The 13,454-nt window shown below is 43.4% G+C and overlaps 1 protein-coding gene across 3 annotated transcripts; it reads left to right on the forward strand.

Moving 5' to 3' along the window:
* Positions 1-4,973: 4,973 nt before the first annotated feature.
* Positions 4,974-13,251, forward strand: HMGB1 (high mobility group box 1). 3 transcript variants are annotated; one of them, XM_061170613.1, is made up of 5 exons: positions 4,974-5,117; positions 7,236-7,399; positions 7,619-7,764; positions 8,263-8,437; positions 9,477-13,251. In XM_061170613.1, the coding sequence occupies exons 2-5, from the start codon at positions 7,250-7,252 to the stop codon at positions 9,651-9,653; spliced, it is 648 nt and encodes a 215-aa protein (XP_061026596.1). In that variant the 5' UTR covers positions 4,974-5,117; positions 7,236-7,249; the 3' UTR covers positions 9,654-13,251. The 3 variants fall into 3 exon arrangements, with proteins under 3 accessions (XP_061026596.1, XP_061026598.1, XP_061026597.1); XM_061170615.1 differs by lacking the exon at positions 4,974-5,117 and adding an exon at positions 6,505-6,773; XM_061170614.1 differs by lacking the exon at positions 4,974-5,117 and adding an exon at positions 6,804-6,996.
* Positions 13,252-13,454: the final 203 nt, after the last annotated feature.

Here is a 13,454-nt window from a genome sequence, read left to right on the forward strand (position 1 = left end):
CCCCCCCTTCCCCCCATCCTCCACCCCTGGCTACCCCTAATCTACTTTCCGTCTTTTTACATTTCCTATTCTGGACATTTCATATAAATGGAACCGTACAATATGCGGGGTTTTTTTGTGTGTGTCTGGCTTCTTTCACTTATCATAATGTTTTCAAGGTTCATCCATGTTGTAACATGTGTCACTACGTCATTACACTCTATTGACGAATAATATTCAATCACAAAGATACACTACATTTTATTCATCCCCTCAACAGTTGATGAACATTTGGGTTTCTTTTTGACTACTACAAATAATGCTGCTATGAACATTTATGTGCAGGTTTTTGTGTGGACATGTTTTTATTTCTCTTGGGTACATACCTAGGAGTGGAATTGCTGGGTCACGTGGTAACTCTGTTTAACCTTGGGAGGAACTGTCAGACAGTTTTCCAAATCGGCTGCACCGTTTTACATTCCCACCAGCAGTGTATGATGCCACCAATTTCTCCATTTTCACTCATGCTCCCCATGTCTGTCTTTTTGATCATAGCCATCCTAGCAGGTGAGCTAAGACATTTGTTTTTAAGGTTTATGGCACTTCTCATAGGGCAGCTGAATTTGGCCTGTTGACGTGGTTCTTGAGATCAAGACCTAAAATACTGATCTTTTCTGAATTTAGATCCCCATTTTATAAAAACATTTACTAATGAGTGTCCCCCTCTTCATGTGTACCATTCTTTGGCTAACCAGAGAACAGGAACCTTATTAAGAAAAGGTAATTTTTCTTCCTTATTCACCAGTGAAATATTACAATTCTAGAGATATTATTGGTATAAATTCGCTTCTGGGAATTCCCTGGCAGTCCAGTGGTTAGGACTCTGTGCTTTCACTGTGGAGAGCTGGGGTTCGATCCCTGGTCAGGGAACTGGGATCCCGCAAGCCGCAGAGCGCAGCCCAGAAAAAAAAAAAAAAAAAATCACTTCCGTACCGTTTTCTTTGCCTCAGCCATCAATGCTGCCCACAGCTGAAGCCACTGATTTCCCCACCTGCAAGCCACATTGGCACAGAAGACGCGGGCCTAGGCAGAAGTACTTAAGCAGCCCAGGACAAGGTTCCCCTTCTCCACACGCTGACAGATATAATAACACCACCTCTCTGCCTTCCTCGGGTCTTTCTTTGTGCCCATCTGTTTAATCCTGTAATGTCCTTGCAAGTGAGAGGAAGCAGCTCTACCTCTAAGCAAGAGTTGGGGAAATGAGCACAGACCTTAGTGGCTACCCGAGGCCACACGTGGTGGATTGAGGGGTGGGACTCAGTGTCCTGGATCACAACCTGCACACTTTTCTCTGCCTGAATTCCTCTCCTTTATTGTCAGCATCCAAAAAAGAAAAAAAAAAGAAGAAGAAGGTTTTAAGTGTACAGGATCCTTAGCGTGGCTGACCTCATCAGACATTTCGGTTTACTGTTTCTATTCCTTTTCAGAAACTGGCCCTTTTTGAGAAGGAGAGACAACAGAGAATTCATATAACTTGACGTTAGGCTTCATTGCATGAGGAGGAATCAATATCCTCCAGCCAAAGACTTACAGCCCCCTGTCTGCTTTTTGTATTTTTTTACATTAGAGTTGTTTCAAAGGCCCACTGGAAGCAACCTTTGGGCAGACATTCTTGCAGTTTTCTGTGATAAATTCTTATTTGGCTTGCCATAGTTCACTGTATCCAACTAGGAATAACCTTGGCCTAGTTGGGAGCTGGTAAATACTACAAATATATGTGTTTGTCTTTATTTGCGATTGCCCCTAGCCCCCAACTCCACCTTCCTCTTTTTAAGTTATAAGAATGAGGTGCAGTTGACATCTATCCTCAATATTAATCCTAACATTTACGTATTGTTCTATTTTCCTGCCTTCTGATTTAGAAATACCCCAATGTTTATCGCCAAAGATGGAAGAGGAAGATTAAAACAATAATTTGCAGTAAGTACTCTTTCAGCTATTAAATCATTTATTCAACAGACTTTATTTACTGCCTGCTGTATGCCAGGCACTGTGCTAGGTGCTTGGGATGCAAAGATAAGATAGGATTCCTGCCTTTAAGGGGTGCATTGCCGTGGGACAAACAGACATATAACTGGATAATTATAATTGTGAGCACAGTAATTAATGTACAGAATATTATGAGATTCCAGAAGAGAGGCACTTCTCCTATCTTAGAGGCAGGCTCCAGGAAGGGCATAACCCCTGTTCATGAAGATCTGTAATTTAGTTGGCTAAATTGGGCATGGGAGAGAGTGTTCAGGCTTTTTGAATTAGATAACTTCGTAAGTTGGGATTAAAACACCCAATAACCCTAAAGTAAAATATATGCCAATTTGTGGCTAATGATTCATGTTGAAGAAGGAGAGGGTCTAATATAATAAAACAAGTGAACGTTAAGGTTGCAGGGTTAGAGCTAGAAGTTGTAGGGTTTACTTAAAAAGCTTCTCTCCGTTTTATGTTCCTCCCTTTGTATCACAAAAAGCAAATAAGAGAAATGTGCCTAGAAGTGCAGGTTTTAATGCTCTGTGACATGGCCTCTGTTATACTTGGGAATAACTGAAGGCACTATCACTAGACTGGATGAGGATTTAGTGCTGTCTAGAATTAAAAAAAAAAAAAAACAACTTAATTTGCAACCACTGCCCTCATATAAAATTAAAATATGAAGAAAAACTCAAGGTTAACTAACTGCACTTGATGTTTTCTAAGTCATGGGTTTGAAGAGGTCTGCATAACATAATTTTAAACCTTTGAAGAAAAAGTTTAATCTTTACAACAAGCCCGTGATCACTTCCATTTTATAGCTGAGAGATTGGAAGCACAAAGGAGTAAAAAAAAAAAAAAAAAAAAAAAACTTGCCAGAGATCATACAGCTAGTAAGTAGCAGAGCTGGGATTTGAACCCAGGTCTATTTAAATCCGGTGCCTGTAATTCACCATACCATCCTGCTGAAATAGAAACCTGTGTGGGCCCATTGCTCTTGAGTTGTTCTGTGACCGTAAACTTACCCTGGCAGGAGTAAGCTATTAGAGACAACTGGTAAAAGAACCTAAAAAAATGGTTGGACCAGGGCAAACCCAACACTGCTCCTGGAAAATACCGATAGTGCTATCTTCAGATAATAGTCAAATTTTGATATCACGGATGCCATCTAAAGTGTGGATAATTCTCATGAATATTTTGTAATATAGTCATCGAGAAGATAAAACAGAATTGAAATAAATACCTGGATTTAAAGAAAGCATAAAATTTGATTAATAGAGGGAAGTAAAGAAGAGTAAATATGTGTGAAGGTAACAATATAACGGTTAACTTTAGATGTTTGCTTTTTAAACACCGAGTGTACATTATACTAGTTTATATGGTCTTAATATCATACTTTTTCATGATCATATGACATGCATTGTCCATTCACCAAGACTATAATCCCTGAGACCAATTATGTATTTTTTTAATAAAAGGAATAAACATTAACATCATAGGTCAGGAGAGGTTATCTCTAAGTCTATTCTCAAATAGCTTAATAAATTTGAGCAAATACATTATGTTATGGATGCTTAGACTGGATATATGAAATAAAATTAACATAATAAAATGAGTGATTTTAACTTTGGTCTGTTACATTTGGAGGAATTGGCTGGTGGGTTTAGAAGTGTATAAACATACCATCAGAGAGTGAAAAAAAGGGAAGTCTGTTTTAACTGAATAGGGGTGTGGTCTGCTCAGGCTACAGAGGAATAGATAATAGTTTCATAAAGGGCTGATATAACTGTACAGTCTTCAGAACTGGCTATTATAGCTAGCACATTTTTCTTTACAGACATAATAAGTATGGCTATTAATACCGCCAGCTTGGTGAGTTAGAGAAACACACTCTCTGCCTCTATCTAATCCTCCGGGTAACAATATACCTACAACTCCTGTAATCCTAGAGCAGTTACATGGATGCACTAAGTGGTGTGATGGGAGGGAAAGATAGCATCACAAGGATTCGTTTGATTATAACAGTAATCCACACCAAGTCAAATAAAACAGCCAAACAGTTAAAAAGGTGGTCTCTAATGAATTTGCTAATTCTAGCAGGCCCTCGCAAACATTTCCTGCTAGAGTACCCCATATCAAAACGAAGTGGCTGTGTGCTTTAATTACATGGAATAATCATTTGATTTCCAGGAAGTTGAGACCGTGCTTTGTATTTAAATAAAAAGTTCCAGACGAGCTGTGAAACTCGATCAAACCAAGAAAAAGGGTGAAACTAAATGCCTGTTCGGTGAGTCAAGGTTTCAGCTGCTCAGCAAGCCTGACGGTACGGGTTTAGGAGCCCAGAAAAGGGGTGTTTTAAAGCCGGCTGACTGGATCGTGTCACTTTCTTATAGGAAAAGCCCTGCCTTCCCAGAGATCTAGAGTGTAATGCAACCATATGTTGCTGAGGAGCTCGAATCTTGGCTGCCTTCGCCCCTCTGCACGAGCAGAAACCCCGGTTTTCAGGGGCCGTGATCTCATCGTGTCGCTCTCACTTTTGAAGGTCTGTTAAAGAGTCTGGGGCCTCTTATCTTAACGGCTTTGGAAGTGAGTTTGGGGTGAGAAGGGGGGGGAGGCCTGTGGGTGTCTCTTTTGCCTGAGGAGTTGGAGACACTTGTGGAAAAGTCAGGCCCTTTTCGCTCCGGCGGCCGCTCGGGCGTGGGGCTGGCTTGGGTTAGACACATGCACACATACACCATAGAGCTCTGCTTTCCCGTAGCAGCTGCTGCCTCTGCCTCTGCCTCTCCCGCCTCAGCCTCTTTGCCCGGCATACACACACATTCAGATTTGCGCGCTGTTTCAATCCTTGATGACGTGTCCCCGGAGACAGCCAATAGCAAACGGGCTCTGGTCAGGACAATGGGAGGTATCGGGCCAATGAGCGAGCCCCGTGAGTTGGCGGTAGCCAATAGGAGCCGCGCTGGCTGGAGAGTAATGTTACAGAGCGGAGAGAGTGAGGAGGCTGCGTCTGGCTCCCGCTCTCACAGCCATTGCAGTACATTGAGCTCCATAGAGACAGCGCCGGGGCAAGTGAGAGCCGGACGGGCACTGGGCGACTCTGTGCCTCGCGGAAGGTGAGTCTGGGGCAGCGCCGCGGCGGGGAGAGCGACTCCGGCAGCTCCCCAGCCCGCGCGGCGGCCGGATCCCCGCGGCCGGGAGCCAGCGGGTCAGGATCCACACAAAGGCAAATGAGGGGGGACCGTGGGGGGAACTGCGCACGGAGCGAGCCTCCCCTCGGGCGCCGGGAGCCCGGCCGCGCGCCGGAGCCCCGGCCCCCGGGCCGCCGGAGGCGCCGCGAGCCCCGAGCCCCGCGAGTTTCCACCCCCGGCGGCGTCCGCGCTGACTGGCGCAAAAAAATTTTTTTTCATTAAAAAAAATTTTTAACGTGTTTTCGGCCCCCAGGCCGAGCGTTCGGGCGGCCGGCGTGCGCGGGGGGCGGCGGGCCGGCGGGCGGGCGGCCGGCGCTTCACGGCTGCATTGGCCGCCGCAGAGCCGGGCGCCGGCGGCGGGCGAGCGCGGGCGGCGGGCGCTGCGGGCGGGCGGGCGGCGGCGGCGCGGGGCCGGGGCCGGGGGCGGCGGCGCGGGGCCGGGCCCGCCGGCCTGAGCCCGAGCCCGAGCCAGTGCCCGGGCGCGGCAGCGGCGGCGGCGGCCCGGCGGCGGGGGGAGCGGCGCCGCGGCGCTCGCTGGAACATGGCTGACTCGGCCCGGCGCTGCTGGCTGGAGAGAAAACAAGGCGGGCGGGCGCGGGCGGGGGAGCTGGGCGCAGCAGTTCCGAGGCAACTTTTTTTTTCGTCTTCTCACAGCCCCGCGTCGTCCGTGCGGGGGCAGCGGGCCGCGCGGCCCGAGCGGAGGGAGAAGGGGAGCGGCGGGCCGGGGGCGCCTCCTGGGGCGGCCCCCCCGCGGGCGGCGGGTGGGGGGAGGGTCCGGCCGCGCGCCCCCCGCCCCTCCCCCCGGCCGTCATGGCCGAGTGTGTGCGCCAGAGCGCGGCGCGCACCCCGCCCGCCTGCGCTCGCACTCACACTCTCGCACACTCACTCGGCACACAGACACACACACACACACACACACACACACACACACAAAGGGAAGGAGCCATATTCTCGCTCGCGCTCGCCCTCGCGGCGGCGGCGGCGCAGGCGGGGAAGACGCGCAGCGGCCATTCCGTGCGCGCCGGCCCCGGCGGCCGCGGGCGGAGCCAGCCCCCATTTCGAGCGGGGCTGCTCCCTCCGCCGAGCCGACAAAATGGGGGAGGCCGGCAGGCCTGCGCGGGCGGCGGGCAGCCGGGCGCACGTGGCGGCGCCGCGCGGGGCGGGGAGCCGGGCCCGGAGGCCGGGCCGCGGCCCCGCAGCGGGCGGGCGGCCGGGGGGGGGGGCCGGTGGCGGGAAGGTGTGCGGAGCCCGCCCCGCGCGGCGCCTCGACTTCCACGGCTCAGAAAAAAAAAATACTGCCCTGGTGGGGGCGGGGGGCAGCCCGAGCAGCGAGCAGGAGTGGCTTTTGTCCCTCATCCTTGTTTACTCGAAGAAACTTCAGACCGGACGTGTTTAGTCAGAACCGAAATGCGTCTCGGGGCCAAGCCGATAGCAAAGGAAGCTGCCTGGCGGTGGCAGCCGCGCAGATAGCGCCGCCATCCCCCAGCCCGGGCCCGAGCGCTGGCGCTCCTCCCGCTCCCTCCTCCCGGCAAACTTTTATGCCGAGAGAGTATTTTTCAGTGATCCCTGGGACAGCTTTAGGTGAGCCGTGGACTTGGCCCACGATCCGGAAAGGTCTGCCCGCTTTGGCTCTCACCTATTTGTTCCTTACGTAGCGCAGAGCCGTGAATCGGCAGCGTCGCTTTTCTGACCTTTGGTTTTGTTGATTGAAAACGGTTTTTTGCATTTAGTTCTTCGTTTCTTTTAAATGACCGGTTGGGTGTTCACCCAGAACAGATACAGGCAGCGAAGTAACAAGCGCCGTGTGAGTATACCGCTGTGTCTCCGCTTTTTGGAGATCACACTCAAGAACCGTTTTTCGCCTGGTGTAGCCTTTTGTAGGAATTGACGATCACTGCCATTTTCTGTGGTATTATGAGGGGTTAATGCCACTGCCGTGTTAAACAACCAGTGCCTTGCTTTTCATTCCCTCTCCAAGAAGTTAGAGTGCTCTGAAATGCCGTAAATTTCATTGTTAACATTACGCGTCTATTTATTTTTTAGAAAAATAATTAAGCATGGGCAAAGGAGATCCTAAGAAGCCGAGAGGCAAAATGTCATCATATGCATTCTTTGTGCAAACTTGCCGGGAGGAGCACAAGAAGAAGCATCCAGATGCTTCCGTCAACTTCTCAGAGTTTTCTAAGAAGTGCTCAGAGAGGTGGAAGGTAAGAGGGCTTAAAACATACTAAGCAGGTACGAAAGGGTGACGTCCACATTGGGATTTTTCAAAAGCCTCGGTGCAATTTGCATAATGTGAGTGGTGGTGTTGGAACAGGCTGCTAAATACTCAGCAAAGGACACTGGGTTTGTTCATTTTAATACTTAAGAGGACAACTTGTTAAAACTTTGTTGTCGAGTTAAGTTCACGAGTTGTTATTTTATAGACCATGTCTGCTAAAGAGAAAGGAAAGTTTGAAGACATGGCAAAGGCGGACAAGGCCCGTTATGAAAGAGAAATGAAAACTTATATCCCTCCTAAAGGGGAAACAAAAAAGAAGTTCAAGGATCCCAATGCACCCAAGAGGCCTCCGTAAGTATCTTGCCTGTTTTTATTTTCAAGGAGTGTTTCGCAGTAGAATCAGACAAATTTAGCCAGCCACCTTGTGGATTTGGAGTCTGTAATCAAAGTTTCTTCACTAACTCACATTGGTATGTTTAAATTTTGTAAATAAAATTCCTGTTGGATGGCAGTTTTAGTTAGAGCAGTGGAATTGGATTCTGGCCTCCTTCACCCAGTATATCTCCTAAGTGTAATTTTAATTTTGATTCTTTTCTTTCTTGAGAAATACCATCAGTCTGAGAGTAATTTGCAGAATGTTCTCTTGGAACGCTAATAAATAGTGTATGTTCAGCTAGTGGTGTCATTAAGTTAAATCATTGTGTAAATTAAGTTTAATAAGGGATATTTCGCATTTTATAATATTTATATCCTGTGAAATATGTGGTAGAAATTAGAAGCAGCTTTTATACAGCAATACAACACAGTTGTTATAAATCTACAATTCTAAAATTAAATCTCTCTTTTTAGTTCGGCCTTTTTCTTGTTTTGTTCTGAGTATCGTCCAAAAATCAAAGGAGAACATCCTGGCCTATCCATTGGTGATGTTGCAAAGAAACTGGGAGAGATGTGGAATAACACTGCTGCAGATGACAAGCAGCCTTATGAGAAGAAGGCTGCTAAGCTGAAGGAAAAGTACGAAAAGGTGAGTATGGATTGGCTTGGTGTAGTGATGAAAGGGTATGCCAGATGTTAGATGAATGACTATACTTGGTACTGCATCTTAATTTCTCATTATGATTCCTAAGAGTTGGAGGTGTAATGCAGTTTTAAGTATAACAGCTATTCAGTGCGCCATTGGCTGTACTCTTAAGTCTCTTTCCATGTTTTAAAGAACGTAGAAGATCAAATAAATTGTCAGTGTTGTTTGACTTAACATTATTTGACTCGGGTGGTTTTGTTATTCTCCAGTATCCAGATTTATGAAGATTTTGGTAGTCATTTTGAGCCAAATGATTTAACTATTTTAAATGATCAGGCACACAACATAAAAATAGGCTGGACCAAGTAACGTAGATCTGTATTGTTCATAAACACCTTGAAACACTTATGTTCCCTCCCTTAGATTAAAAAAAAAAAACTTTACTAAGTCAGAAAGTTATGAGTTTGTTGATCTGTACAGTAAATTGATATAATAAAATAAGAAAAAGCTGTAGCCTCTATACTTTGAGTTGAAATATTAAAAGTAAAGTTAAAGTTTAGCTTATTTAGTCATTTTGGAGAAATGTATCTATTTCTAGATGTTTCTTAACCTAATTGCATGCTCAGTGGCAAATAAATTTTTTTTTTTTTTTTGAAGACAAGATTTTCTACTATGGATTAGGGTCTGACAGTATAAACCTGTAGAATGCGTTTTTGCATTCAGAAGGTGGCAGTGTCTACCCTTTAATCAGTCTCTACATTCTAGTTTTAATAAACTGAACTTAGGATGTGGTACGTGGTTGTACTTCAGTGAGGCATAACAATGCCAATCCCAAACCATGTCATTCCATGAGTTACGGACTATTTACAATTATAATATTTTTATGTGTGTTTCTGAAAGTCCACAGATGTGAGTCTGCAGATAATGTGTTATTTTAGTATATCTGAGTCCTTGTTTTTCCATAAAGTTTTGCCATGTTACTTTTATTTCTCTCAACTGTTTTGTCTTTCCAACCACTTTCTTCCTGCCTTTATTTTGGAAGGATATTGCTGCATACCGAGCTAAAGGGAAGCCTGATGCAGCAAAAAAGGGAGTCGTCAAGGCTGAAAAAAGCAAGAAAAAGAAGGAAGAGGAGGAAGATGAGGAAGATGAAGAGGATGAGGAGGAGGAGGAAGATGAAGAGGATGAAGAGGAAGAAGAAGATGATGATGATGAATAAGTTGGTTCTAGCGCAGTTTTTTTTTCTTGTCTATAAAGCATTTAACCCCCCTGTACACAACTCACTCCTTTTAAAGAAAAAAATTGAAATGTAAGGCTGTGTAAGATTTGTTTTTAAACTGTACAGTGTCTTTTTTTGTATAGTTAACACACTACCGAATGTGTCTTTAGATAGCCCTGTCCTGGTGGTATTTTCAATAGCCACTAACCTTGCCTGGTACAGTATGGGGGTTGTAAATTGGCATGGAAATTTAAAGCAGGTTCTTGTTGGTGCACAGCACAAATTAGTTATATATGGGGATGGTAGTTTTTTCATCTTCAGTTGTCTCTGATGCAGCTTATATGAAATAATTGTTGTTCTGTTAACTGAATACCACTCTGTAATTGCAAAAAAAAGAAAAAAAGTTGCAGCTGTTTTGTTGACATTCTGAATGCTTCTAAGTAAATACAATTTTTTTTATTAGTATTGTTGTCCTTTTCATAGGTCTGAAAATTTTCTTCTTAAGGGGAAGCTAGTCTTTTGCTTTTGCCCATTTTGGATCACACGAATTATTACAGTGTTTATCTTTCGTATAGTTAGCTGATAAAAAGCTTTTGTGTACACACCCTGCATACTCATGATGAGGGTAATAAAAGTAATTGAGACAGTTTTCATCCATAACTGAAACTCAAATCTTGATCGGTTGATATCAGATTTCACATAGCCCAGGTTCATTTACAAAGTGAAGAGTAACCAATCTACTCACAGCACGGGATTATTAGAATCAAACATTTTGAAAGTCTGTCCTTGAAGGACTAATAGAAAAGTATGTTCTAATCTTTACATGAGGACTCTACATCCTTTAACTCCCATTACCATGTAATGGCAGTTATATTTTGCAGTTCCCACGTTTAAGACTGAGAATGTATCCCCAAAAGCGTGAGCTTAAAATACAAGACTGCCATATTACGTTTTTTGTTGTTGTTGATATTAGTCCCAACAAAGGCTCTGGAGAAAAAGTGCTGGCTGTAAATGTCTTCTCCTATTTATCTAAATATGGATTGTTTAGGAAACTTGAGATCCTCCATTAAAGGTATTTTCAGTTAATTGGGCCAACTTTTAAAATCGTATACCACATTTTAAATCAGGTATATTTTCCTATATTATGGTTTGCCCCTTTATAAATCAAATAGACATGAGGGAAGAAGACACTTAAACTTTGTATTTCAGTATGAATTACCTGATTTATTTGAATTTGATTTTTCTTTACAAAACTCAAGCTCATTCATCAGGGTCATATGTTTATCTGCTTAACAGTTTAGGGAACAATTTGGCAATTTTGTGGTTTTTGAGATTATCGTTCTCTTAAAGTGCCAGTGTTTTAAAATAGCGTTCTTGTAATTTTACACGCTTTTGTGATGGAGTGCTGTTTTGTTATATAATTTTGACTTGGATTCTTTCCATTTGCATTTGTTTTATGTAATTTCAGGAAGAATACTGAACATCTGAGTCCTGGATGATACTAATAAACTAATAATTGCAGAGGTTTTAAATATTAGTTAAATGGCTTTCACTTAAGACTTTAAGGTTTTGTTATATACATATTCTAATCTTATTCTCAGTTAATACCTCTTAGCAACATCATTTAAATAAGTGTAAGGGCGGGCAAAGTTTATCCCTTAAAAAATACTCACTTTACCCTTGTAAATAGGTTAATGGGCTGATAAAGATTTTTGTGAAACATTCCATGTGTTCTCATAGGCTGCTGTTTACATAAATCAGGAAAAACTAATTTTGCTTTCAGACTATTGGGTTAAACAAGATAGTTTTCTAAAGCAAGGCACATGTAAGTAAAAAGCAGGAATAGTGATTATAAATCTAAACTTAAGTTTTCTAAGCTAAAGGAGAGGACCGCAGTAGAGGGGCTGAAATTGTGTCAGAATTTATCAAATTTTTAGTCAAGGAACAAACAGTTATCTCATTTACATAGAAGTTTGCTGTAGCTATAGAATCATTGTTTATTGCTAGTAGGTGATCCAGTTAAAACGAATTCTGCCTCAAGGAACTTCAGTGGGTGTCTTGTGACAGCTACTGTTTTTTTAAGATGTTGAGAGCGGGAACAGGTTTTTTTGGGTTAACTGGATTCAGATCTTGACAGGAAGACATGGACAAAAACCCTTTTCAATCTGAAAACATACTAGCTCTGTTTAGTATTTCAACAGTGTACCCTGAAACTTGGATGTGCAAAACTCAAGTAAATGGGAGGTAGGAGGCATAACAGATTTTTTTTTAAGTTAATGCATAGGAACTATTTTAATGTCTAGAAATAGTTAACAGCACTATGGGGTATAAAGATTTTCTTAACATCAAAAGATTAAACAGTATAAACTTCAGTATTAAGTTGTCTGCATTTTAAAAATTGATGTAAAAGCGGCATACTGATTAACACTTAACCAAAGTAATTGTCTCCTGAAGGTTGGGAGCTGTTGCTGGTTAGTGCCTGTAATTGTTCTCATGATCTTCCATCAGGTGTTGATACTTGCTCTGTTTTTATTAATTAGAGTGAAATCTGAAAAAAAGTCTTTCGTGTGTGCTGTGCACCACAGGGGTAAGACTTAGATGATAAAGATGGAAAGTGCCTGTGTGACAGAAGCTGTTCAGATACTTCCCTCACTGCCTGGGGGATTGTAAGTGTTGCTTAGACGGTAGAGTAGTATCTGGCTGTATTGAAAACTGCACTGGAAAGACAGGATGGAAATTTTTGAATGGAAAGCGTGGCCAACTCCCTTGCTTGGCATCACATAAACTGTGACAGAAGTTCAGATCTAGGTCTGCTTGGTACAACAGGCCTTCTGAAAGGGCCTGAAATAGCTCTTTTTCAGTACCAGCCAGGTACTTTTTGCGTATGACGGTATCACTGTAAATTTGAACAAATCCAATACAGCTTAAATCAGGATTAACTGCTGCTCAAGTGTGAACCATTGGCCAGTAATTAGCTTGCTTAATTAATAAGTTGTGGTTAAGTTATTTTTAAATATTTTCATATTTGTGCTTTGTCATTTTAAAATGACTCTTGAAATGCTTTTAAAACACGTAAAAGCCAGGAAACGGTTTGGATACCTATGCAACAAAAGATGCAAGCTGGTTCATTTCTTGTCCCCCTCATAGCAAAGACGTGAACAGCAGTGCTAACACTCGCCGGAACCTGGGAAGTTCCCTGGGTCTAAGCCAAGTTGCTCCCTGCAGTAATAAGGCAAAATGTGGCCCTGTTCTAGGAATGCTGCTATTTAACGTTACACCATGACACAGGACAAAGAATGACAGGCATAACTTAACAAGCCACACTCCAGAATATATAGCCCCATCTTCCAGTGGGTTTCAGTCTGAAATCATACCTACCAGGAGGAAATTTAATCACTTAGGCCTCTAGGCATGTCCATTGGTTTGAACCTTCTGTATTTATCGGTCACCTGCTGAAAAAGGAAGTGGTAATACAGATCTGGAATAAGATGAGGAATTATGATAGACCTTTAAGTGGTGGCGTGAGGTATGTGGAGACTGAAAGCCAGTAGTGATGAGAAAATCAGTGAAAAGGGATTAAAGAGATTCTTGTAAATTTTTATGATGTACTTTTTTTTTTCTCTTTAGTCACACAATTCAAACATAAGTGACTTTTCATGGTATGATGCCCCATGATATATTTGATACTTTTACTGACGGTCATTCATGTTGCTTCCTATTTTTTGCTATTCCTAACAATACTGCAATGAACGTCTGTGTACATTTTTGTTAGGCTTGTGTAGGTCTAGATACCTTGAAGTA

Source organism: Eubalaena glacialis, chromosome 16, assembly GCF_028564815.1.
Source record: "Eubalaena glacialis isolate mEubGla1 chromosome 16, mEubGla1.1.hap2.+ XY, whole genome shotgun sequence".
In the NCBI taxonomy this organism is placed as follows: Eukaryota; Metazoa; Chordata; class Mammalia; order Artiodactyla; family Balaenidae; genus Eubalaena; species Eubalaena glacialis.